Source organism: Pseudorasbora parva, chromosome 10 (genome assembly GCF_024679245.1).
Source record: "Pseudorasbora parva isolate DD20220531a chromosome 10, ASM2467924v1, whole genome shotgun sequence".
Classification (NCBI taxonomy): Eukaryota; Metazoa; Chordata; class Actinopteri; order Cypriniformes; family Gobionidae; genus Pseudorasbora; species Pseudorasbora parva.
Genome location: NC_090181.1, coordinates 33,563,696 through 33,587,881, shown reverse-complemented (window position 1 = coordinate 33,587,881; position 24,186 = coordinate 33,563,696). Strand labels below are relative to the sequence as shown.

The 24,186-nt window shown below is 37.9% G+C and overlaps 1 protein-coding gene across 1 annotated transcript in view; it reads right to left on the bottom strand.

Moving 5' to 3' along the window:
- Nucleotides 1-1,495: 1,495 nt before the first annotated feature.
- ttc6 (tetratricopeptide repeat domain 6) overlaps nucleotides 1,496-24,186 on the bottom strand; it is a 90,696-nt gene continuing 68,005 nt past the window's right edge. The window contains exons 25-32 of the mRNA XM_067455934.1: nucleotides 20,553-20,672; nucleotides 20,144-20,217; nucleotides 19,434-19,508; nucleotides 12,703-12,913; nucleotides 10,974-11,126; nucleotides 9,217-9,390; nucleotides 8,886-9,111; nucleotides 1,496-3,226 (exon numbers count right to left, since the gene is read on the bottom strand). Of these exons, the coding sequence (XP_067312035.1) occupies nucleotides 3,096-3,226; nucleotides 8,886-9,111; nucleotides 9,217-9,390; nucleotides 10,974-11,126; nucleotides 12,703-12,913; nucleotides 19,434-19,508; nucleotides 20,144-20,217; nucleotides 20,553-20,672 (1,164 nt within the window). The 3' untranslated portion in view covers nucleotides 1,496-3,095. The remainder of the gene's footprint in view (nucleotides 3,227-8,885; nucleotides 9,112-9,216; nucleotides 9,391-10,973; nucleotides 11,127-12,702; nucleotides 12,914-19,433; nucleotides 19,509-20,143; nucleotides 20,218-20,552; nucleotides 20,673-24,186) is intronic.

Below are 24,186 nucleotides of genomic sequence, written 5' to 3'. Positions count from 1 at the left end.
CTGTCCATTTCTTCTAAACATCCTTGAGATGGTTCTACAGCTTCATCTGAGTCCAGCTGTGATTAATTATACTGTTTGGATTTAATTAGGAAAGCCACCCACCTGTCTATATAATACCTTACAGCTCACAGTGCATGTCAGAGCAAATGAGAATCATGAGGTCAAAGGAACTGCCTGAAGAGGAATTGTGGCAAGGCACAGAAATGGCCATGGTTAAAGAAAAATTCTGCTGCACTTAAAGTTCCTAAAAGCACAGTGGCCTCCATAATCCTTAAATGGAAGTCATTTGGGATGACCATAACCCTTCCTAGAGCTGGCCGTCTGGCCAAACTGAGCTAACGGGGGAGAAGAGCCCCTGATGGTGAGAGAGGTAAAGAAGAACCCAAAGATCACTGTGGCTGAGCTCCAGAGATGCAGTTGGGAGATGGGAAGTTGTAGAAAGTCAGTGCAGCCCTCCACCAGTCAGGGTTTTATGGCAGAGTGATCCAACGGAAGCCTCTCCTCAATGCAAGACACGTAAAGGTTTGCCTGGAGTTTGCTAAAAAACACCTAAAGGACTCCAAGATGGGGATAAATAAGATTATCTGGTCTGATGAGATCAAGATAGAACTTTTTGGCTTTAATTCTAAGAGGTATGTGTGGAGAAAACCAGGCACTGCTCATCACCTGTCCAATACAGTCCCAACAGTGAAGCATTGTGGTGGCAGCATCATGCTGTGGGGGTGTTTTCAGCAGCAGGGTCAGGACGACTGGTTGCAATCGAGGGAAAGATGAATGCGGCCAAGTACAGGGATATCCTGGTCAAAAAATTCTCCAGAGTGCTCAAGATCTCAGACTGGGCCGAAGGTTCACCTTCCAACAAGACAATGACCAATGACCCTAAGCACAAAGCTAAAATAACAAAGGAGTGGCTTCACAACAACTCCGTAACTGTTCTTGAAAATGGCTGCCCACCAACGTTTACCATCCAACCTGACATAACTGGAGAGGATGTGCAAAGAAGGAATGTCAGAGGATCACCAAAATATTTGTTATATAATAATATATAAAATAATGTTTCTTTTTTAATAAATCTGGAAAAATGTCAACAATTCTGTGTTTTGCTGTCAATATTGGGTGCTATGTGTACATTAATGAGAAAACAATTACTTAAATGATTTTAGCAAATGGCTACAATATAACAAAGAGTGAAACATTTTAGGGGGTCTGAATACTTTTCATACCCACTGTATTTATAAAGAGATTACTTTCAATTCATAAATAAGTACCAAAGCCTATTAAAGCATCAACTCAGCATATTAGAATGCTTTCTGAAGGAACATACAACTCCGAGTAAATGTTAAAATGTTACTGTATTTTTGATCAAATAAATGCAACCTTGGTGAGCAGAAGATATTTCTTCCAGAAACAGGGTTAAAAATCTTACAGACCACAAACTTATAAACTGAAGTGCATCTATTAATTCTAACAAGTTTCTGCATAAAACCAGTGGGGGACGAAGTACAATGCCCAGATAGCAAGCAAAGCATCACTGATAAAAATGATTGATGAATCTACATCAATGCTGTTGAATCAACATTGAAATTAACAAAATCAATCAATCAATCAATCAATCAATCAATCAATCAATCAATCAATCAATCAATCAATCAATCAATCAATCAATCAATCAATCAGTCAACTTTATTTATATAGTGATTTTACAATGGTGATTGTTTCAAAGCAGGTTCAGTGTTAAACAGGACAATATGGCAACAAAATTTGATTCGGCTGTACAGTCGTTCTGGAGAAAAGTGATATTATCAGCTTATTTTAATTGACCAATTGACCGGCAGACCAGTATTATAGTTTATATAGAATTGATTAAGACCTAATAAATACATATTATTTGTATATTTAGTCGAATAACTTAGATTAAAATTTTAGTGTGGTAATCAATAATCAATGGTAATGTCACTGAATCAACATTACACAATGATCAATCAATATTGAAATGAACTGAAATGTAATGTCAATATAATAGTTAATATTGTTAATGTTCAAATATTTCATCAATTCAATGGTACGTTAATAAAATTCCTGACCATTTAAAAGGTTCAAAACCTTTTAAAATATAAATGACAGCAGATGAGTCAATTTATTTTACAGGTTACAGATCAGTCTGACATCATTATGAATTATTATGAATTTTCAAGTAGCCAACACTCAAGTAGCTAATCTAAAATAGATAATGCAGACACTTAATATTAATCTGCAAGAAATATTTTTTTAATACCTTGTCATACACGTAACAAATGGCTAACACATCTCGTTGTCATGTAAGGGCCCTGTTCATGTTGGACAGACATTTTACTTGCATTTTGTGTCTGTTAAGAGGCACAAAGACACCCGTTATTTGATTGCCCTAAAGCTGCCGTTTTAGCTGAGGGGGGGCTCTGGGCATTAACTGTAATAACTCTGTGTTGTTGCAAGCACCAATCCGGTTAGTTTTTTTTCTATAGACTGTACTCACAAAGATATAAAGATCAAGATAAACTTAAAAAATTGCTGGAGTTGTCCTTAACTACTACTTACATCTTCATATTGTATTTCAAAGCCCTTCTGCTGATATTGACGTGGATACGGGTAAAGTTAGGGACAGGTGTGGTGATATGGGTAAGTTTAAGGGTAGGGTTAGGTGTAAGGGAAGTGCCAACAGTGTAATTATAAATGTAACTACAGATATGAATTACAGATTAAATTACATGGCGGTATTTAAAAAAAATTAAGTACAATGTAAAAACAAAAAGTGTGTTGTGTCAAATGATTCATTAAAATGTAAATATATATATATTTTAAAAATGTTAGTACATATTAGTAGGCCACCCAATAGTATAAAGTGGGTCCAATTATTATTATTATTATTATTTTTTTACATTTTAAACACGCCATGCAGACATAGGCTACGAGTTTTATATTATTTGAAACTGCTACAGCATTTATACAATTATTATAATGTTTAGTTTAGTTTTTATCTATAAACCTACCACGTTCAGAAGGTAATAGTCAAAAGGCAAAAAATGTGTTGGATTAGCTCCTTTTAATAAACTACGACTTTACGACAGCGAGTCCTGAAGTTCCACTGCGGTCCTGTAGTCCTCCAGCGCCTGCTCCGTCCACCCCAGATGACCCCGGACATCAGCCCTAAGTTTATAGAGAAGAGCGTCTCCAGGCTGCAGCATTAGAGCTTTAAGAAACACACACACAGAGAGAGAGAGACATGTCTTAGAGCAGAATCCTTCCCTAGCATTTATCAGTCGTCTCTCAGTATACTGAGGTGTACCATTATTTGTGTTGTCTTCACCCAAGCAGCTTTGTTCACAGTCTCTCAGCTTTATTTATCCTTTGCAGAGACTGACATTAATATTAGGCTGCCACACAACACAGTGCTTATTCTAGACTGAAACATCAGGCTGCAAGAGTGTACAAGAGGACATCTACTTTTTAGTTCACACAAGAGGGACAATTTGCGAGCAATTTGCCATCTTCATTTGCATAAATTAACATAACTCGGCTGGTACCTTTACAGATGTTTGTTTGCTTCAAAGGCCTTGACTTGAGTGAAATAATGTATAAAAGCTCATTTTTACGTTATAAGGGTCTATTTACAGCAAACTATTTTAGATTATTTGAATCAGCACGCCGCAATAGCAAGTGATTACTCCATTCACTCCATACTCATTAGATACAGAGGGCCATCTGTTTCCTAATATCCCACCTGTTTTAGCCGCAGGCAGAGGGAATTACGAATGGACTTTGAGAAACTCTGGTTTTTCTAATCAGAAATGTTTGCACATCCTTGTTTTCAACATCATAAATATGCAGCCTGCCAAGAGGAAATCTATAATTGGTTTACACTGTAACCATAGTAACCACCTGTCTTTTGTTATATAGAAGTAAAGGGATATGGTTTCTGCATTTGTTTTCATTGTTTTTGCCTCAGGCAGCCATGTTGTCAAACTGCTCTGGTCCTCTCGTGTGTGAAGGTGTGCACTGAAAGCATCCATCTGCCACACACAAACGCACACGCACACGCACGCACACGCACACACACGCAGACACTCTCTCTCTCTCTCTCTCTCTCTCTCTCTCTCTCTCTCTCTCTCACTCTCACTCTCACTCTCTCTCTCTCTCTCTCTCTCTCTCTCTCTCTCTCTCTCTCTCTCTCTCTCTCTCTCTCTCTCTCTCTCTCTCTCTCTCTCTCTCTCTCTCTCTCTCTCTGAATAATGATTGCCCAAATATATAGTGTCATGTAGTCAATCTTAGGACTTTCAGTATAAAGTCTGTTCTACACTACAGCTTGTTTAGGCCAAGAACTGCCTGGTCTGACTTGTTTTGTTTTTGTGTGCTGTTTATGGGTGGTTGTAACTGAAATTATACCACAATGGCTGATGATGAGGAATGATAATTCAAATAAAAATAAATAAATATAACAAATGTTTTTAGAGAAAATACTAACAAGTAGTAGATAATAAAAGTAATAAGATCTGAACGATAATGATAATAAAAATAAAAATGACAACATATACACTACTGTTCAAAAGTTTGGGGTCTGTACAATTTTTTAAAGAAGAATTAATACATTTATTCAGCAAGGGAGCATTAAATAAGAATAAAATAAGTCTTACATTGTTACAAAAATATTTCAAATAATGTGATTATAACTAACAGTTTTGTTAATGTTTCCGCAGCAAATCACCATATTAAAATTATATTAGAATGATTTCTGAAGGATCATGTGGCACTGAAGACTGGAGTAATGATGCTGAAAATTCAGCTTTACCATCACAAGACATTTTAAAATATTAAGACACTGTAATTTACAATGTAATACAATTTAACATTATACTATATTTTTTTGATCAAAGAGATGTTCCCTAAACGGGTTTGAATGGTAGTGTGTATACTGTTAAGTCCTGTGACATGTTTTTATTTGGTGATCTGTGGGCGAATGTATTTTCCTTTCTGGTTTCCCTCTGTGCTGCTGCTCTGACAGGTGCTGATCGCATACACCTGCACACCATTTGCTGGTTAGTGTTTGTTGAACTGAAAGTATTGGATTGTTTCTGCCAAGAATGTGCTCCAGTATACCTTTTTGCTGACAGTTCAGTTTGTTAAATATGACCTATTATTGGAGTTATTTGGAAGCCTTTAGGGAGGTTGGCTCCATTTTCTTTGTAGTTCATATTTTGTTCTGTTTTTCTGGGTGAGACGAGATAGGGAAGTACTGCTGTTCTTTTCATTTTCTTTTTTTGCTATAGGTAATTTAAAAGATTGAAATTTACGGTAGTTAAAACCTTTTTGTTTATTATTCTGTCTCTTCACCCTCCTGAAGCTTTTTTTGCTGTTCCAATAAATTATGCTTCAGCTTGACCTTTGATTCGCAGCGTTTTTTTGTTGTTGTTTTTTTATTTTTATTTTTTTTATTTTTAGAGCTGGGGATGGGGATTAGAGGTTCCCCATGGTCTTTCTCTTCTTTTTGTTACATTTTACTTCAACCCACAGACTTACAAATAGGACATCATAATACACTCTAAAAAATGCAGGGTTAAAAACAACTTAAGGAAGGGTTGAAAATGGACAAACCCAGAAATTGGGTTGTTTGAATGGGTCCATTCACTGTGGGTTGGAACAACCCAATTTCTGGTTTTGTCCATTTTCAACCCAACTTGAGTTGTTTTTAACCCAGCATTTTTTAAAGTGTATGCGCACACACAGCTGTAGTCTAATTGGCTGGCTTTACCCAATATATAAACTGTAAAAATGTACTGTATAAATTTTTCATTTGGCCATATTGAATTTCTGTGAATTGATGCAGTTTAATTAACAGAAATACAATTTGGCCAACTAAAAAATTTAGATGTGATCAGCCACTAGAAAATTTTCAATTGGAGACCAATTTTTTTTTTTTTTACAGTGTACAGTAGTGGCTAAAAGTGATGTCCAACCTAGGAAACTTTTTTATTAAATACAGTATATATTATAAAACTAATTTATGCTCTTCACATTTCAATTGTATCTTTTGTCATGATGCAATGAAACATGCCGAATTGTGTGGACGCCATTTTTGGCCAAGTGGTCAAATCTTGCACTCATTCCCATCCTATAATTCAATAAATCACTATGTTTATATTATTAGATGTTATTTTGTGGGTTTTAGTGAAAATGGCCAGATGGTCATTTAATTGCAACTAAAGAGTATATTGTTACAATGGCTAAATCTGGCCAATGGGTTTTGGATATTGCTCATGTGCTGGATGTGAATAATCACAATGCATGCAAAATGTAAAGTGCTGTGGCTGGGAAAGGAAGACTAGTGAGCATTTTGACAGAAGAATGAAAATGATCTGATTGTGGGACCACCTCAAAACAGCTTCTAAAGACCTGGATGAAACCTCCAACCTCCAATATCACCTTGAACTGTAAACCAACAGCTATAAGAGGCTGGATTGAGAGATTTTGTGCAGGTAATGAAACCATTTATCAGAATGATCCACTGCAAAAAAAACAACAACTTGCATTTGCCAAAGAAAATAAGGACTGGAGTGTGGAAAAATGTAGCCGTGTTCTGCAGACCAAAAAGCCAAAATTTAACAACCTAGAATTGAATGGTATCAGGTATGTTCGTAGATGATTGTATATGGATGTATTACAAACCAAATGCATGCCTGTTGACAATAAATACGGTAGGGCAAATAATAGTGTTGGGGACGTATGACTGCATTAGGTTTTAGGATCTACAAAGTTGCTGTCACTTTGAAAATGGACCAATACTTGGGAATCCTGCCAAAACATAATCTAGCCAAGTATGGGGGTTCTATTTTTAGACATGATAACAATCGCACACATGTTGCAAATGCAACATGGAAAGAAAAAGTGTTCATGTTCAGCATTTTGAAGTCTTCAAGTGGCCTCATCAGTCTCCTGACCTTGAAGCAGTCAATGAAAACCTTTGGGGAAATTATAAATCTGAATTGTGAAGTCATGCATGTCTTCCAATGAAGCTCAACTTTGGTCATATTAATAACTGATTACCTTTAAGCTTTTTGTTTTTCTGTTACTGTTTTGCATTTCTTATCAAATCATTTTGTAATTTTAATACCTTAAACAAATGTTGTGTATTCTTCTTCCCAATACCATACTCCTTATATTTTGATTGTTATAAATTTACTGTAATTTAATATAATATAACGTGTCATTTAAAGCAAATAATGTGCAAATAACCCCTCTGGACACCAATTCTGGTTATAACTGTATGCATCCATGAAATCAAGTAACACAATATATGCTGTAGTTCAGCTTTTAGACCTGCTCTCTCAATACATGCTACAACATTAATTTGACCTTTAATATTAAAGGGTTAAAAATTTCAAAAATGAAATTTCTTTCATTAATGACTAACCCCAATGTCGTTCCACACCCGTAAGACTTCGTTCATCCTCGGGACACAGTTTAAGATATTTTAGATTTAGTCCGAGGCCTTTTTGTCCTTTGAATCTAAGTGTATGCCCACCTGCTGTCCACGTCCAGAAGGTAATGAAAACATCATCAAAGTAGTCCATATGTGACTTCAGTTGGTTAGTTAGACTCTTTTGAAGCGTCGATAATACATTTTGGTCCAAAAATAACAAAAAATACGACTTTATTCAGCATTGTCTGCAAGTGGGCAATTATATAAATACAATTATATTCAAAGGACAGAAAGCCCTCGGACTAAATCTAAAATATTGTAAACTGTGTTCCGAGGATGAACAGAGGTCTTACAGGTGTGGAACGACATTGGGGTGAGTTATTAATGAAAGAAATTTCATTTTTGGGTAAACTAACCCTTTAATAGGGGTGATGAGAAACACCTGTTTCTCTGCGTACTAGCAAATTAGCTGGCATTAGGTTAGCATTTCCAAATCAGCTTGAATACAAATAAGCCAAATCAATCGTATAAGTTAGATTAGTTTTTGTCTCTGCAATAAATAATAATTAAACATAGTCTGTTTCATTCTATTGAACAGAAATGCATGAAAAAGTTTAATGTGAAACTAGTTTTGGTGCAAGAATCCTTTGACTGTCATTATAAAGGCCCTGAAATAAAAATCAAAAAAGTAAAAAAAAGTTCAATGAGTTCATTCATCACTTAGGGGTAAAAAGAGGTTTAGAATACCTGAGAGACAGTATACTCTTAGAAAACATCTTGACACCGCCCACGCTGCTGAGAGCGGCGTTTAGATTAATATGTAAATATGTGCTGCATGCTTTCCACTCAGTAACACAAAAAAAACTCAAAAAACAACAAAAAGGACAGCAATTAAGAAAGAATCTGATCATAACCACGTGGATATGTCTGCACAAGCTCTGCAATTCAAATTCAGCACTTCATTCAAGTCACATTTACTTTACATATAATAGATTCCTTTAAAGCAAGCACCTCAACAGTATTAAAAATGAAAGAAGTGTCAGAGTTGCTTTCAATTTGACTGACTTTGTACTATAAAGCGGCCCTCCGGTGTGTTCATGTTTTCACTTGCATTTGACCTTGATTAAGACTTAAGACTTAAGGAAATTAACCAGAGAAGATTTTCATGTCAAAGAAGGCGAAGGTACCCATTAGATAATCGCCATGAATCGCTGCTTTGAAGGTCTTTACCAGACAAAGTGAACTTTTTCTGAATGTTCACTTTTGACAAGCAGTTTCAAATCGTGTTCGGGCACGTTACAAGGCAACCATGCCAAGTGTGAGTACACCCTAAGTGGATTTCAGGGGACATAATGATGTACGATTGAAGAATATTAAACCTTTATAAAGAACCTTTAATAAAAAGTGGCAGTGAACTCAACCTCCTACAGCTCACCTTGCGTAAGGTCCCTCTCGGCTGATTGGAACTGTCTAAGAGAGCAGTACAGGTTGGCTCTGTTAAAGTAGGCATGTGCAGACAGCGGGTTGAGGCAGAGAGCCTCATTGAAATCCTGCAGGGATGCCGGGACTTTCCGCAGCAGAGCGTGAGTGATGGCTCGGTTCAGGATGGCAGACTCATCTGAGGGGTCCAGCTCAAAAGCTCTGCTGTAGAACTCACATGCCTGTGTCCCAGAAAAAAAAAACTGTCACACTAAATATCTCAGTGGCTCTCGCCTAGAGAGTCTCATGAGAATAGTATGTCAGAAGTGAACTGCCTCCGGTTTTACCTGCTCAAACTGTCCGTTGTAAAAGAAGAGGTTGGCAGCGTTGAAGTAAGCGAGGGCATATCCTGGGTTAAGGCTGATAGCTGTCTGGTAGTCCTTCATTGCACTAGATTTATCCCCCATGAACTGTTGGATCAGACCTCGGTTTGTGAAAAGCTCTTCTGCGAGAGGGTTACACTAAAAAGTTCAAACAAAAGAGGAATTCAATAAATATTTTACACAAAAAATGAATATAAAAAAATGTACTGACATTGATTGAAAAAGAATGGCAAAGATATTTTTGTAAAAAATAAAAAATAAAAAAATGTATACTGTGCACATATATATATATATATCACAATCCTGAAAAAAGATTGTTAACACCTTATTAAACACCTTTTTCAACACTAATGATAAGAAATATTTCTTGAGCAGCAAGTCAGCATATTACAATGATTTCTGAAGGATAATGTGACACATATGTATATACACACACATACTGTTCAGGCATAACATTATGACCGCTGACAGGTGAAGCAAATAATAGATTATCTCTTCATTACGGCACCTGTTAATGGGTGGGATATATTAGGCAGCAAGTGAACATTTTGTCCTCAAGTGTTGATGTGTTATAAGCAGGAAAAATGGGCAAGCATAAGAATTTGAGCAAGTTTGACAAGGGCCAAATTGTGATGGATAGAGACTGGGTCAGAGCATCTCCAAAACTGCAGCTCTTTGTGGGTTCCCAGTCTGCAGTGGTCAGTATCAAAAGTGCTCCAAGGAAGGAATAGTGGTGAACCAGCGACAGGATCATGTGTAGCCAAGGATCATTAATGCACGTGGGGAGTGAAGGCTGGCCAGTGTGGTCCGATCAAACAGAAGAGCTACTGAAGTTTAAATGGTTTAAGAATTTAATGCTAATTCTAATAGAAAGGTGTCAGAATACACAGTTCATTGCAGTTTGTTGCATATGGAGCTGCATAGCCGCAGACCAGCTGACCCCTGTCCACTCCTGAAAGCAGCAACAGTGGGGACATAAGCATCAAAACTGGACCACGGAGCACTGGAAGAAAGTGGCCTGGCCTGATGAATCATGTTTTGTTTTACATCACATGGATGGCCGGGTGCATGTGCGTTGTTTACCTGTGAAACACATGGCACCAGGATGCACTACGGGAATATAGAAGGCCGACGGAGGCAGTGTGATACTTTGGGCAATGTTCTGCTGGGAAACCTTGGGTCCTGCCATCCAAGGATGTTACTTTGACTTGTAAGACATACCTAAGCATTGTTGCATACCATGTACCCCCTTTCATGGAAGCAGTATTCCCTGGTAGCTGTGGCCTCTTTCAGCAGAATAATGCACCCTGCCATAAAGCAAAAAAGATTCAGGTATGGTTCGAGGAGCACAATGAGAATAAGATGTTGACTTGGCCTCCAAATTCAAAAATCTCAATCCAATCGAGCATCTGTGGGATGTGCTGAACAAAAAAGTCCGATCCACGGAGACCCAGCCTCACAACTTACAGGACTTAAAGGATATGCTGCTAACATCTTGGTGGCAGATATCACAGCACACCATCAGGGGTCTAGTGGAGTCCATGCCCTGACGGGTCAGGGCTGTTTTGACAGCAAAAGGGGGGCCAACAGAATATTAGGAAGATGGTCATAATGTTATGCCTGTGTGTGTAATAAATAATACACAATATGAAATACACAGACACTATAAAAGAGCTAAAACTAAAAACACATACAGGAAGAAACAATTCTCCAAAAACAACCTTTATAGCACAGCTTATATCCTGCAGGGCTGCAAACATGTTGTCCATCTGTAGACTGGTGACAGCTCTGCCTTCATACGCAGCCCAGTTTTCAGGGTTCATCTCTACAGCCACAGTAAACTGATTCCAGGCTCTCTGGAAGAATCCCAAAACCTTCCACAGAGGACAAGATATTGACATGGCTTAGTAGAAATCGATTGACTCAAGAGGCAACAGGCTGTCTGCAAGATAACGCTCACTCTCGGAGGGGGAAGAGAGACGAATAATGAGTGCCAGGATGAATACCAAAAGGAATCAGATTTATCCTTGTTTATTTCCTACTTAGAACCTACTGTTCTGTGGTTTGCGTGTGGGCATCAGCCATTGCATTTATTAGAGAAAGGTTTGCTTTTAAAACGAGAATTAAACAACAAAGTCAGAGATGGTGTGTACACAGATTAAAGATACCAAACATGTCAGATGAGTCAAAAGAAAGTCTTCTTTTGTGTGAAATTTAATAGAGAAGCCATGCTTCAGGAGATTAAGAATTCCAAGGTTACAGATGTTAGGATTTATTAAGCATAGATGCTTAAGAAGATCTTTATAATATAGAATTGTCTGTTATTTAGATTTCAAGCTTTTAAGCAGAGCAACACAAATGATTGTGAAAAATATTTCACGAGTTCTTTAACTGCTACATTTTACATAGTTATCATAACTATCAAAATCCAGTGTTCTGTATTTTTCGTACGTGAGTTTTTGTTGTAGATGGCTATTGCTGCGCGTTTAGCTAGAATGCCATACAAAACCAACCCATTGGGCCACTGAATCTGCATTAACGACAACAGCTGGGGCAACAGCCTTAGTTCTAATGGGTTGTTATCAGGGCTATCAAAATCCAGTGTTCGGCATTTTGCATACGTGAGTTTTTGTTGTAGATGTCTATTTAAAAAAAAAAAAAAAAGAAAAAAAAAAAAAAAAAAAAGTGTACTGTGCTAATTAATTGAGATTTCTTACAGCTCTTACAGGTTGTTGGCCTTGTCTGTTTCGTTGCTTCTATTACTCTCCCCTTTTTTGTAAGTCGCTTTGGATAGAAGCGTCTGCTAAATGATTAAATGTAAATGTAAAAGTACATTTTAAAATATTGATGTGGTCAATAAATGTATTGTCGGTTATGATTACTTTCTTGTGATTCCGTTTTCTTCTCATAATAGGCATATTTCTGACCAGTTGGTTGCCTGCTGAGATGTGTATTACGAGCCAACATATTATAATAAAATGATTTATGAATGACATAAAATCCCAATAGGCAACAGACAGGATAGAACAAGATTTCAGTTTCAGAAACATGGCATAACATGACCTCCCCATGTTATCCAGCATAATAATTGTTGAGTAGAGAATATTGCTGCACCTGACAAGATACAAATATTAATGTCTGTATAAATATTAATCTTTGCGCACAACTAATTTCAACTGCAACATACGCAATTTATTATGCATTAGCAGCACCATGCAAATGTTTTATGTTACCTTCCTTTGGTAAACATGAATCACACTTAAAATTGTCGCATAGACATTAATGAGGTTAAAAGGAGTCTGCTTAAATCTCCCGTTCTTAGATGTTTCTCCAGATGGGAAAAAAACTGTAATTTAATGTAACATTTGGGAACTTCTCTAAGTCAGTTAAGCTATGCAAGATCAACCTGAGTGAAATAAAAAGAAGCAAGGCAATTATTTTTTACACTACCTGCAAGTTGTATGCCAGGCTAATGCGGGCACTCAAGCAGAGTGGATTGAGATGCAGGGCTGAGAGAAAGTCCCTCTGGGCTTTTTTTCTGGCGAGATTGTGTCCATAATCCATGAAAACTTTCCCTCTGCCCACATGAGAATCCTGCAAGAAGGGATCAAGTCTTATAGCTTCGCTGTAAGCATCCACAGCTTCTTGTAATTGGCCGAGCCTTGAAAATAGAGAAAGGGAGCAGACTATTACACTTAAATGTGTCCTAATTCTGTTTGCACATGATTATTAGTTGTCTGTTTAATTATGAACTTTGCCTTGAACAGTCTGTATAAATGACCTCTCTAAAAGCTTGAAAAGCTTTCACATTGGCTTTTAAAATTAGCTGTGCAACATTCTCAGTGTAGGCACTGAATTCACCCAGAAAAAAATCCCACCCTGCAATTGCCACTTTTCTGTAGTGATCTTGTGAAGAGCCATTTATTAGAGAGTGTTCTTTTTGTCAATGAAAATGTGCAAATGTCAACTCCAATGGATCTGAAAAATTTGTGTAAATGACAGTTCAGAGAGCAATGCTTTCTCTTGTCAGTGAGCTACTTAGATATTTTATATTTTATAGTCCCTGTACAGAGATAATATGTCTGTAATGGGCTGTTAAACTGGGAAAAGTGGGTTTAAATGCATTCTGGAAGCACAGCAACATTTCAGTGTTGATCAATAAAATAATGGATATGCTCTGAATTCACCATTTAAAATCAGAACTGCACAATATCTGAAACACTTCACTGAGAGCATAAATAATTCAGAAATGTCATATGAGGTTTGAGGAAACCAATAGATGTTCTAACCCTTAGTGTTCTTCCACTCAAACTCATGCTATGAGAAGAAAAAGACAGTTATTCTCCTCTGAAAAGGAGAAATTCGTTTCTCTATCTGTCATCGTGTTAAACCCGCCAATAGCGTGCCAGGTGGATAAGCCAGTCTGTGATTGGTTCCTGCAAAAGTGTAACAGAAGCAGTAGAAATGAATATAAAGGTTTTTCCAGACTGAGTTGCTGGGTAATATCAAATCACCGGCCGATCAGGCTGGGTTTACCCAGTCTACCTAACCAGTGAACCTCAGAGACATTCCAGATGGGGGAAGGTGGCCACATGCAACAGCACAGGCCATATAGGAAAGAAAGACACAGGCCCATAAAATGGACTTCTCTTCTATATTGTCTTTTTGTATAGTACACTGTTCTCTCCCTTAAAGGTGTCATGAACTGGCTTTTTAATTTTTTTATGCTGTTGTCTGAGGTCAACTAATGATGTTTGTGTGTTTTTTGAATTCAAAAACATCATTTATAATTAATAAGTAATAGGCTATTTTCTTCACTGGATTTGAGGCTCTCTTCTGAACGCTGGGTTTTGATTGTGCACTGAAAACTTGGAAGTAAACGCCCACGGTCGATATACGCGCGGACCGCGCGCACGCACACACACACACCGCCCTTCAAATGTCTAGTCGAGAGACAACAGCACAGATCCAAATCCAGCATCAACCGGAGAAAAACAATTCCACAATCAAATTAAGTGAACATGTCTTCCCCACGTGAGCTGGAACTTCATTAAAAATAAAGAACAACCACACGTTCCTAATATTAGGATCCGAAGGAAGCTTATGCAGCGAATGTGTTCTTCCACAACCAGGAATAGCGCAATATCTTGCTATCTTACTCGGCATGTTTATTGTTGTTGGCTAGCTAGCACTAGCCGATCACCTCCATGAGTCGGTTGGCAGGGCTACTGGATTAGATGTTCTTTAGAGGCGGTGTTTCGTAGCGCTATGACATAAGAATGAAGCACAAGATTGTTTGCTGGGCCTGGTGTCTATAAAAGCTTTTCTTTGACTAACAAGGAAGTCAGCTCTGAAACTTAGAGGATATTCTTATATTACCATGACCTTGTACAGGTCCTTCTTAAAAAATTAGCATATTGTGATAAAGTTCATTATTTTCCATAATGCAATGATAAAAATTTAACTTTCAAATATTTTAGATTCATTGCACACCAACTGAAATATTTCAGGACTTTTATTGTTTTAATACTGATGATTTTGGCATACAGCTCATGAAAACCCAAAATTCCTGTCTCAAAAAAATAGCCTCCTCCGACCAATAAAAGAAAAGTGTTTTTAATACAAAAAAAGTCAACCTTCAAATAATTATGTTCAGTTATGCACTCAAAACTTGGTCGGGAATCCTTTTGCAGAAATGACTGCTTCAATGCGGCGTGGCATGGAGGCAATCAGCCTGTGGCACTGCTGAGGTGTTATGGAGGCCCAGGATTCTTCGATAGCGGCCTTAAGCTCATCCAGAGTGTTGGGTCTTGCGTCTCTCAACTGTCTCTTCACAATATCCCACAGATTCTCTATGGGGTTCAGGTCAGGAGAGTTGGCAGGCCAATTGAGCACAGTAATACCATGGTCAGTAAACCATTTACCAGTGGTTTTGACACTGTGAGCAGGTGCCAGGTCGTGCTGGAAAACGAAATCTTTATCTTCATAAAGCTTTTCAGCAGATGGAAGCATGAAGTGCACTAAAATCTCCTGATAGCTAGCTGCATTGACCCTGCCCTTGATAAAACACAGTGGACCAACACCAGCAGCTGACATGGCACCCCAGACCATCACTGACTGTGGGTACTTGACACTGGACTTCAGGCATTTCCTTCTCCCCAGTCTTCCTCCAGACTCTGGCACCTTGATTTCCGAATGACATGCAAAATTTGCTTTCATCTGAAAAACAGGTCTAGTGCTGCTTCTCTGTAGCCCAAAGTGGCTTGACCTGGGGAATGCGGCGCCTGTAGCCCATTTCCTGCACACGCCTGTGCACGGTGGCTCTGGATGTTTCTACTCCAGACTCAGTCCACTGCTTCCGCAGGTCCCCCAAGGTCTGGAATCGGTCCTCCTCCACAATCTTCCTCAGGGTCCGGTCACCTTTTCTCGTTGTGCAGCGTTTTTTGTCACACTTTTTCCTTCCCACTGAGGTGCCTTGATACAGCACTCTGGAAACAGCCTATTCGTTCAGAAATCTCTTTCTGTGTCTTACCCTCTCGCTTGAGGGTGTCAGTGATGGCCTTCTGGACAGGGTCAGGTAGGCAGTCTTACCCATGATTGAGGTTTTGAGTAATGAACCAGGCTGGGAGTTTTTAAAAGCCTCAGGAATCTTTTGCAGGTGTTTAGAGTTAATTAGGTTAATAGCTCGTTTAGAGAACCTTTTCATGATATGCTAATTTTTTTAGATAGGAATTTTGGGTTTTCATGAGCTGTTTGCCAAAATCATCAGTATTAAAACAATAAAAAACCTGAAATATTTCAGTTGGAGTGCAATGAATCTAAAATATATGAAAGTTTAATTTTTTGAGAAGGACCTGTATATCAAAAGCTCAAGGGAAAGTTGATTTCTCAATTCATCACCCCTTTAATACAGATTTGTACATTGTCTTTTTGTATAGAATACTGTTGCCTTATGATAGAACAATTAGGTGACATAACCTTATGCTTACGCTTCCTATTACAGTTTTTCTCAGCCGCTTTGGTACATTTCTTAAATCATCCTCGAAATTTGCTAAACAGTGCATTTCTCAAAAAGTTCGTACAAATAGCAAAACACCATGGATTACCTGCAAAAGTCAGTCTCTTGCTCAAAATCCTTAGTTTATCTCTCAGAAGTAAATATCTGTGTCAATGAACATGTCAGTGTCATCAGACAAGTCCTTGTGTCATTGTCCATGGATAAGACAAGTCAAATAAGTCATAAGTCAAATTTCTTAGTCCTGTTGTCAATATAACAGTGTATCTGGAGGAATGTTCTGATGTAAACTATGGCTAAAGTTTTGAAGACAATTATTGTTAATTGTAGGTTACACCTTAGTTTATGTGAGACTGGACAGGATTGTTGGAAACTGACTGGAAAATTGGTCTGGAATGTTGTAACTGATATAGTGTGGTCTGCCATTGTCATGTTGGAAAATGCAAGGTCTTCCCTGAAAGAGACGACGTCTGGATGGGAGCATATGTTTTGATATACCATTGATGGTGCCTTTCCAGATGTGTAAGCTGCTCATGCCACACGCACTCATTCTGAACTGAGCGCTGATAACAACTTGGTTTGTCCTTGTCCTCTTTAGTACGGATGATATGATGTCCGAGTTTTCCAAAAAGAACAGAAAACGCTTGCGCTTCTGGATCATGTTTAGATATGGCTTATTTTTTTTACCTATAGAGTTTTAGCACGGTGGATTGTGTTCACCGACAATGTTTTCTGGAAGTATTCCTGAGCTCATGTTGTGATTTTCATTACAGTAGCATTCCTTTATGTGATGCAGTGTCATCTAAGGGCCCTAAGATGGGGCGGCAGTGGCTCAGTGGTTCATGTAGGTTGTCTACAAACCAGAAGGTTGGTGGTTCAAGCCCCGGTTCCACCTGACCAAGTGTCGAAGTGTCCATGAGCAAGACACCTAACCCCAGCTGCTCCCAACGAGCTGGATGGCGCCTTACATGGCTGACATCGCAGTCGGTGTATGAATGTGAGGCAAAAATGTGAAGCGCTTTGGATAAAAGCGCTATATAAATGCAGTCCAGATCATAAGATCAAGATGGATTTTTCCAAACTTGACTCTTATGCAGAGACTGTTCCAGATTCTCTGAATCATTGGATGATATTATGCACTGTAGATGATGCACTTCAAACTCTTTGCAATTTTTCTCTGAGAAACTCTTTTTTGATATTGCTCCACTATTTTTCACCGCAGCATTGTGGGAATTGGTGATCCTCTGCCCATATTGACTTCAGAGAGACACTGCCACTCTGAGAGGATATTTTTATACCCAATCATGTTGTCAATTGACCTAATAAGTTGCAAATATGTCCTCCAGCAGTTCCTTACATGTAAAGGGGTGGTAAAACAAATTCTTTCGAAGGCCTGATTGTGTTTGTGTGGTGCACTATAACGTGTGCATGCTTTGTTTTTAAACAATTGCATTATTTTTCATATATTTTACCTTTATTCTAGACTCCTCTGTCCCTGTCAGAACAGTCTGATGATTTCCGGGTTCTATGAAACCGGCCCCTCAAAAATACGCAATAGGCTCATATTGGTTAGCTGGCCCAGCTGTGTTCTGATTCGCTAACCGCCAGTGCATGTGTTTTTAAAACGGTAAGTTATCAAGGGCTGTGGGCAGGGCACCACCATTACATGTTGTCAACACTGACAGAGTCGGAGCCTGCTGGATTTACAAAACAAGATCATCAACTTCATCCGATATATATGTAATATGACATCATGTAAGGGAACAGGGTCGAAAATAGTTGTGTTAGTTGATCGGTAAAGTTATTACGGGCTGTGGGCGTCTGGCCGCCTGTTTAAACACAGACAGAGCCTGCTGGATTTACAACACAAAATCATCCACTTCTCCTGATATAGGGTGACATTACTTGAGGGAACAGGGTAGAAATTTATTGTGTTAGTTGATCGGTAAAGTTATCGTGGGCTGTGGGCATCCCTGCCGCCATTATATGTTTAAACACTGATGGAGCCTGCTGGATTTCCAACACAAGATCATCCACTTCACCTGATATATGTAATGTGACATTACGTGAGGGAACAGGGTCGAAATTGATTGTGTTACTTGATCATTAAAGTTATCATGGGCTGTAGGTGTCCGGCCGCAAGAATATGTTTAAACACTGACGGAGATGGGGCCTGCTGGATTTACAACCTAAGATCATCCACTTCTAATATGTGACATTTTTTGATTGTGTAATGGAATCTGAAGTGTATGAAACCTAAAATAAACATTAAAAGACACTGAGCACAGACACTGACTTAGCGCCAGTCTAAAACTAGATTTACATTTTTGAATTTGGCAGTTGATCACTGAACGTTCTAATCATATATGTGATCATACGCTGCAGGGACCAGCATAGAATGTAATCGTATGCGTCAAAGGGTTAACAAACTGGTTCGCAGAGCCAAACAGCGCTCTTATTTGTATACTTCTTTGCTACAACGTACAATTTACAATACAAACGCTTACTGGAAAACACATCGACAAAAATAAATCATACCGGTTATGGCTAGTAAACAGCTTTTGTTTTTAAAGTTGGAACTGTTCCATCTTTCAGGACAACACGTTGTGCGAATCCTGCATTGAACTTGCGACGATTGTGAGCTTTCCTCCGTCGTGTTTTACCATCGCTTTAACTTTTCCGGCCTCTTATTGCTAACTGTCCCAAATTGTTTTGGAATGTGTAACTCTCATGAAATCCAAAATCAGCAATATTTGGCATGACATTTCAAAATGTCTCACTTTCAACATTTGATATGTTATCTATATTCTGTTGTGAACAAAATATAAATTTATGAGATGTGTAAATTATTGTATTGCTTTTTTTATTTACAATTTGTACAGTGTTTTTTGGAATTGGGTTCATATGCAATTCACGTAAGTACCACAATGCATGCATGTGGTGCCCAGCCAATAGAGAGCCGGCATTCTGCAGAACTCAGAAGCGATGCACTGTTTGAAATTAATAGCCTAACAACATGAATAGCGTTGTTAGGCAGGGAAGAGAAGACATTGTTGATTTAAGTCTTTATTTGTTTAGTTTGTTTTTTAGTGTGTGAAAGTATTCTCGTCGCTTCATAACATTAAAGTTGAACCACTGTAGTAATGGACAAATTTTTTTTTACTACCTTTCTGGGCCTTTAAAGTGGTCATTGTGTTGCTCGTATTTCATAGTTTTGAAGATGAACGAAGGTCTTACAGGTCTGTAACGACATGAGGGTGAGTAATTAATTACATAAATGCCCTTTTTTGGGCTATCAAAAATCAACTATCCCTTTAGGTTTTTGATAGACGAAGAAGTTAATTGAATGAATATTAATTCTGTTAATTTTAAGTAAAGTAAATTAAAATAAGTGTTATTTTTATTAACCGACCCACATTTTTAAAATGAATTATAACGAGTTATAATTATTTGTTAATATTTCCCTTGAGCTAATTTCCTATAATATTCCATGCTTCTTGTGTCAAAAGCAGCCATTATCATTTTAAAATCTTTCATTTCACATTTCCACAATATGACCACATACAGATCGATACTATATATATATATATAATACCTCTTTAGTGTGGGGCAGTCAACATTTCACTATACAAAGCAGAGTGAAGACGTATCTAAATTAAATGCATTGTTAGAAAACCACATGAGCTGCCATGACGGCATCTCAGAGGACTAAAGCCTTGAATTTTTCATTTTAAACACAATAGCAGTTTAATATTCTGTGGAGCAGATATTACATTCTGACTGCATGCTGAGTGAAAATGGTTCTCAATTTAAGCATGGTAATTTAGAACTGTGAATATGATGAATCATATTCAATAACTCAAAATAAATGCACACCTGTGGTGAATAACTCCTAGTGCTTGGTGAATTATTACATCTTCTGGTCGGTTCTGTGCTGCTGCCTTAAAATCCTACAACAAAACACAATATTTTTTACACACAAAAATATAATACTACTAATAAGATTATTATTACTAATGCTCCTATGATAAAGTCAATATAACACAAAATCATAATTCACCCTACTTTTCAGTTTACTTTTTCAAAATATATGCCTTAATTATGGATATAAAAATGAGTATTTCATGTTGGCTTTGAAAAAAGAAAATATTGAGAAATACAGAAATAAGAAAAAACACATGATTCTTGAATATGCTTTCAAAATCCTTGAGAAAAACAGATTATTGAGATTCAGAGGCATGCGGTGATCAGTGATTCTTACTTTTTCTTTATAACACTTTCCTACCTGAAGGGCACAGCTATAATCATTCAGCTCTACATAGAGAAGGCCACGGTTAATCAACACTTTGAGCTCAAGCTCCACCTTACAGTCCAAGAGCAGCGTAATGCTGTAGTCTCTGAGAGCCTAAAAGATTAAAGAAAAATAATACGGAGGAAGGGAAAAAATATGCATTCAAGTGCAATTGTGATGAAAAGACATGCTGCATTTGTATACGTGTCTGTATATATACAGTGAGGAAAATAAGTATTTGAACACCCTGCTATTTTGCAAGGTCTCCCACTTCCCACAAATCATGGAGGGGTCTGAAATCACAATGTATGATTTTTTAACTATTAATTTGTATGACATAGCTGCAAATAAGTATTTGAACACCTGAGAAAATCAATGTTAATATTTGGTACAGTAGCCTTTGTTTGCAATTACAGAGGTCAAACGTTTCCTGTAGTTTTTCACCAGGTTTGCACACACTGCAGGAGGGATTTTGGCCCACTCCTCCACACAGATCTTCTCTAGATCAGTCAGGTTTCTGGCCTGTCGCTGAGAAATAGGGAGCTTGAGCTCCCTCCAAAGATTCTCTATTGGGTTTATGTCTGGAGACTGGCTAGGCCACGCCAGAACCTTGATATGCTTCTTACAGAGCCACTCCTTGGTTATCCTGGCTGTGTGCTTCAGGTCATTGTCAATCAATCAATCAATCAACTTTATTTATATAGCGCCTTTGCAATCACGATTGTGTCAAAGCAGCTTCACAGTGTCAAACAGGACAGTATTGCAACAAAATTAGATTTGGCTGTACAGTCGTTCTGGAGAAAACAGTGATGTTAACAACTTATTTTAATTTATCATATAGCGACAATGTTGGCAGATCTGTTTTAGAGTTTATAGAATTAATTAAAACCTAATTCATTTTATTTGCATAATTAGTTGAATAACTCATAATTTTAGTGTCCCCAACTAAGCAAGCCAAGCCAAAGGCGACAGTGGCAAGGAACCAAAACTCCATCAGGGCATGATGGAGAAAAATAAACCTTGGGAGAAACCGGACTCAGTCGGGGTGCCAGTTCTCCTCTGGCCTATTAACACACCGTGTAAGATTATTATTCTGGCAACCTTACAGGTCAGAAATCATATTAGATCGGAATATTCAAAATTTCAGGGTATCACACAAGAGACGGGTTTATTTAGGATGGTGCGACGATTACATAAGAGTATGAATACATGAAAGATCGGAGTTATTGCGCCGGAGACGGGTTTTTTGAGCATGATGTGCCGGTGAGACAAATTCAGAGGAGACACCAATTGACACGGTCTCAGCAGACACTCCAGGATGCGTTGGTCATGTCCAGGCGCAGGTCCACCATCCGATCCGGACACGGCCCGGATCCGGAATAAACCTCGGGATAAACAGAGAGACTAACATTAGCATAGATGCCACTCTTTTTATGATGTAACGAGTACATCCGGTGTTATGGGAAGTGTCCCCGGTTCCGGCTCACCTAGTTAATGCAGCCTAACAATCAGTCAATTGATTTGAATAATGAAAGTTAAAAATGTTCTATGTGTATGCCATAGTAAAGAGATGTGTTTTTAGTCTAGATTTAAACTGACAGAGTTTGTCTGCTTCCTGAACAATACTAGGAAGACTGTTCCAGAGTTTAGTTGCTCAATAGGAAAAGGATCGACCGCCTGTAGTTGATTTAGATATTCTAGGTATTATCAACTGGCCAGAGTTTTGAGACCGCAATAGACGTGATGGAGTATAGTGTGTTAAGAGCTCGCTTAAGTACTGGGGAGCTAAACCATTTAGTGCTTTGTAAGTAATAAGCAATATTTTAAAATGTATGCAATGTTTAATAGGGAGCCAGTGCAGTGTTGACAGAACTGGACTAATATAATCATACTTCCTGGTTGTCATGTTGGAAGACCCAGCCTCAACCCATTATCAATGCTCTAACTGAGGGAAGGTTGTTACCCAAAATCTCGTAATATATGGCCCTGGTCATCCTCTCCTTAATACAGTGCAGTCGCCCTGTCCCATGTGCAGAAAAACACCCCAAAGCATGATGCTACCGGTATGCTAGTGTTCTTGGGATGGTACTCATCATTCTTCTTCCTCCAAACACGTTTAATGGAATTATGACCAAAAAGTTCTATTTTGGTCTCATCTGACCACATGACTTTCTACCATGACTTCTCTGGATCATCCAAATGGTCATTGGCAAACTTAAGAAGGGCCTGGACATGTGCTGGTTTAAGCAGGGGAACCTTCTGTGCCATGCATGATTTCAAACCATGACGTCTTAGTATATTACCAACAGTAACCTTGGTGGTCGGTGGTCGGTGGTCCCCGCTCTTTTCAGGTCATTGACCAGCTCCTCTCGTGTAGTTCTGGGCTGATATCTCACCTTTCTTAGGATCAATGAGACCCCACGAGGTGAGATCTTGCATGGAGCCCCAGTCTGAGGGAGATTGACAGTCATGTTTAGCTTCTTCCATTTTCTAATGATTGCTCCAACAGTGGACCTTTTTACACCAAGCTGCTTGGCAATTTCCCCGTAGCCCTTTCCAGACTTTTAGAGGTGTAGAATTTTGTCTCTAGTGTGTTTGGACAGCTCTTTGGTCTTGGCCATGTTAGTAGTTGGATTCTTACTGATCGTATGGGGTGGACAGGTATCGTTATGCAGCTAACGACCTCAAAGTGGATGACAATTTCAGACCCCTCTATGATTTCTAAGTGGGAGAACTTGCAAAATAGCAGGGTGTATGTAAATACAAATACTTATTTTTCAGGCCAAAAGTTTAGACACATTACTATTTGTAATGTTTTTGAAACCACTGCTCATCAAGCCTTATTTATTTGATCAAAAATCCAGACTTTTTTTTAATATTGTGAAATATCATTACAATTTAGAATATTTGGTTTTCAATTTATTATACTTTAAATTCTAATTTATTTCTGAATTTTCAGGATCGTTACTCCAGTCTTCAGTGTCACCTGTGACATCCAGTCTATCACATAATCCTTCAGAAATCATTCTAATATTCTGATTTATTATGAGTGTTGGAAACAGTTCTGCTACCTAATATATTTGATGAATAAAAGGTTCAAAAGAACTGCATTTATTCAAAATAAAAACATATTTTCAAATAATATAATTCTCCTTTACTATCAATTTTTTATCAATTTAACACTTCCTTGCTGAATAAAACTGATTTATTTAATTAAAAAAAGACTGACCCCAAATTACTGACCAGTAGTGTATATTGTTGTTACAAAATATTTCTATTTTTAAAACATTTGCTTTTTTTTTCTTTTTTTTCTTTTTCTTTTTTAATTCATCAAAGTATCATAAAAAAAGTATCACAGGTTATGAAAAAATATTAAGCAGCAGAACTGTTTTCAACTTTGATAATGAATCATCATATTAGAATGATTTCTAAAGGATCATGTGACAGTGAAGACTGGAGGAATGATACTGAAAATTCAGCTTTGCATCTCAGAAATAAATGATAATTTAAAGTATAATAAATTGAAAACCAATTATTTTAAATTGTAATAATAACAATAATAAATGTTTTTCTGTATTTTTGATCAAATAAATGCAGGCTTGATGAGCAGAAGAAACTTCTTTCAAAA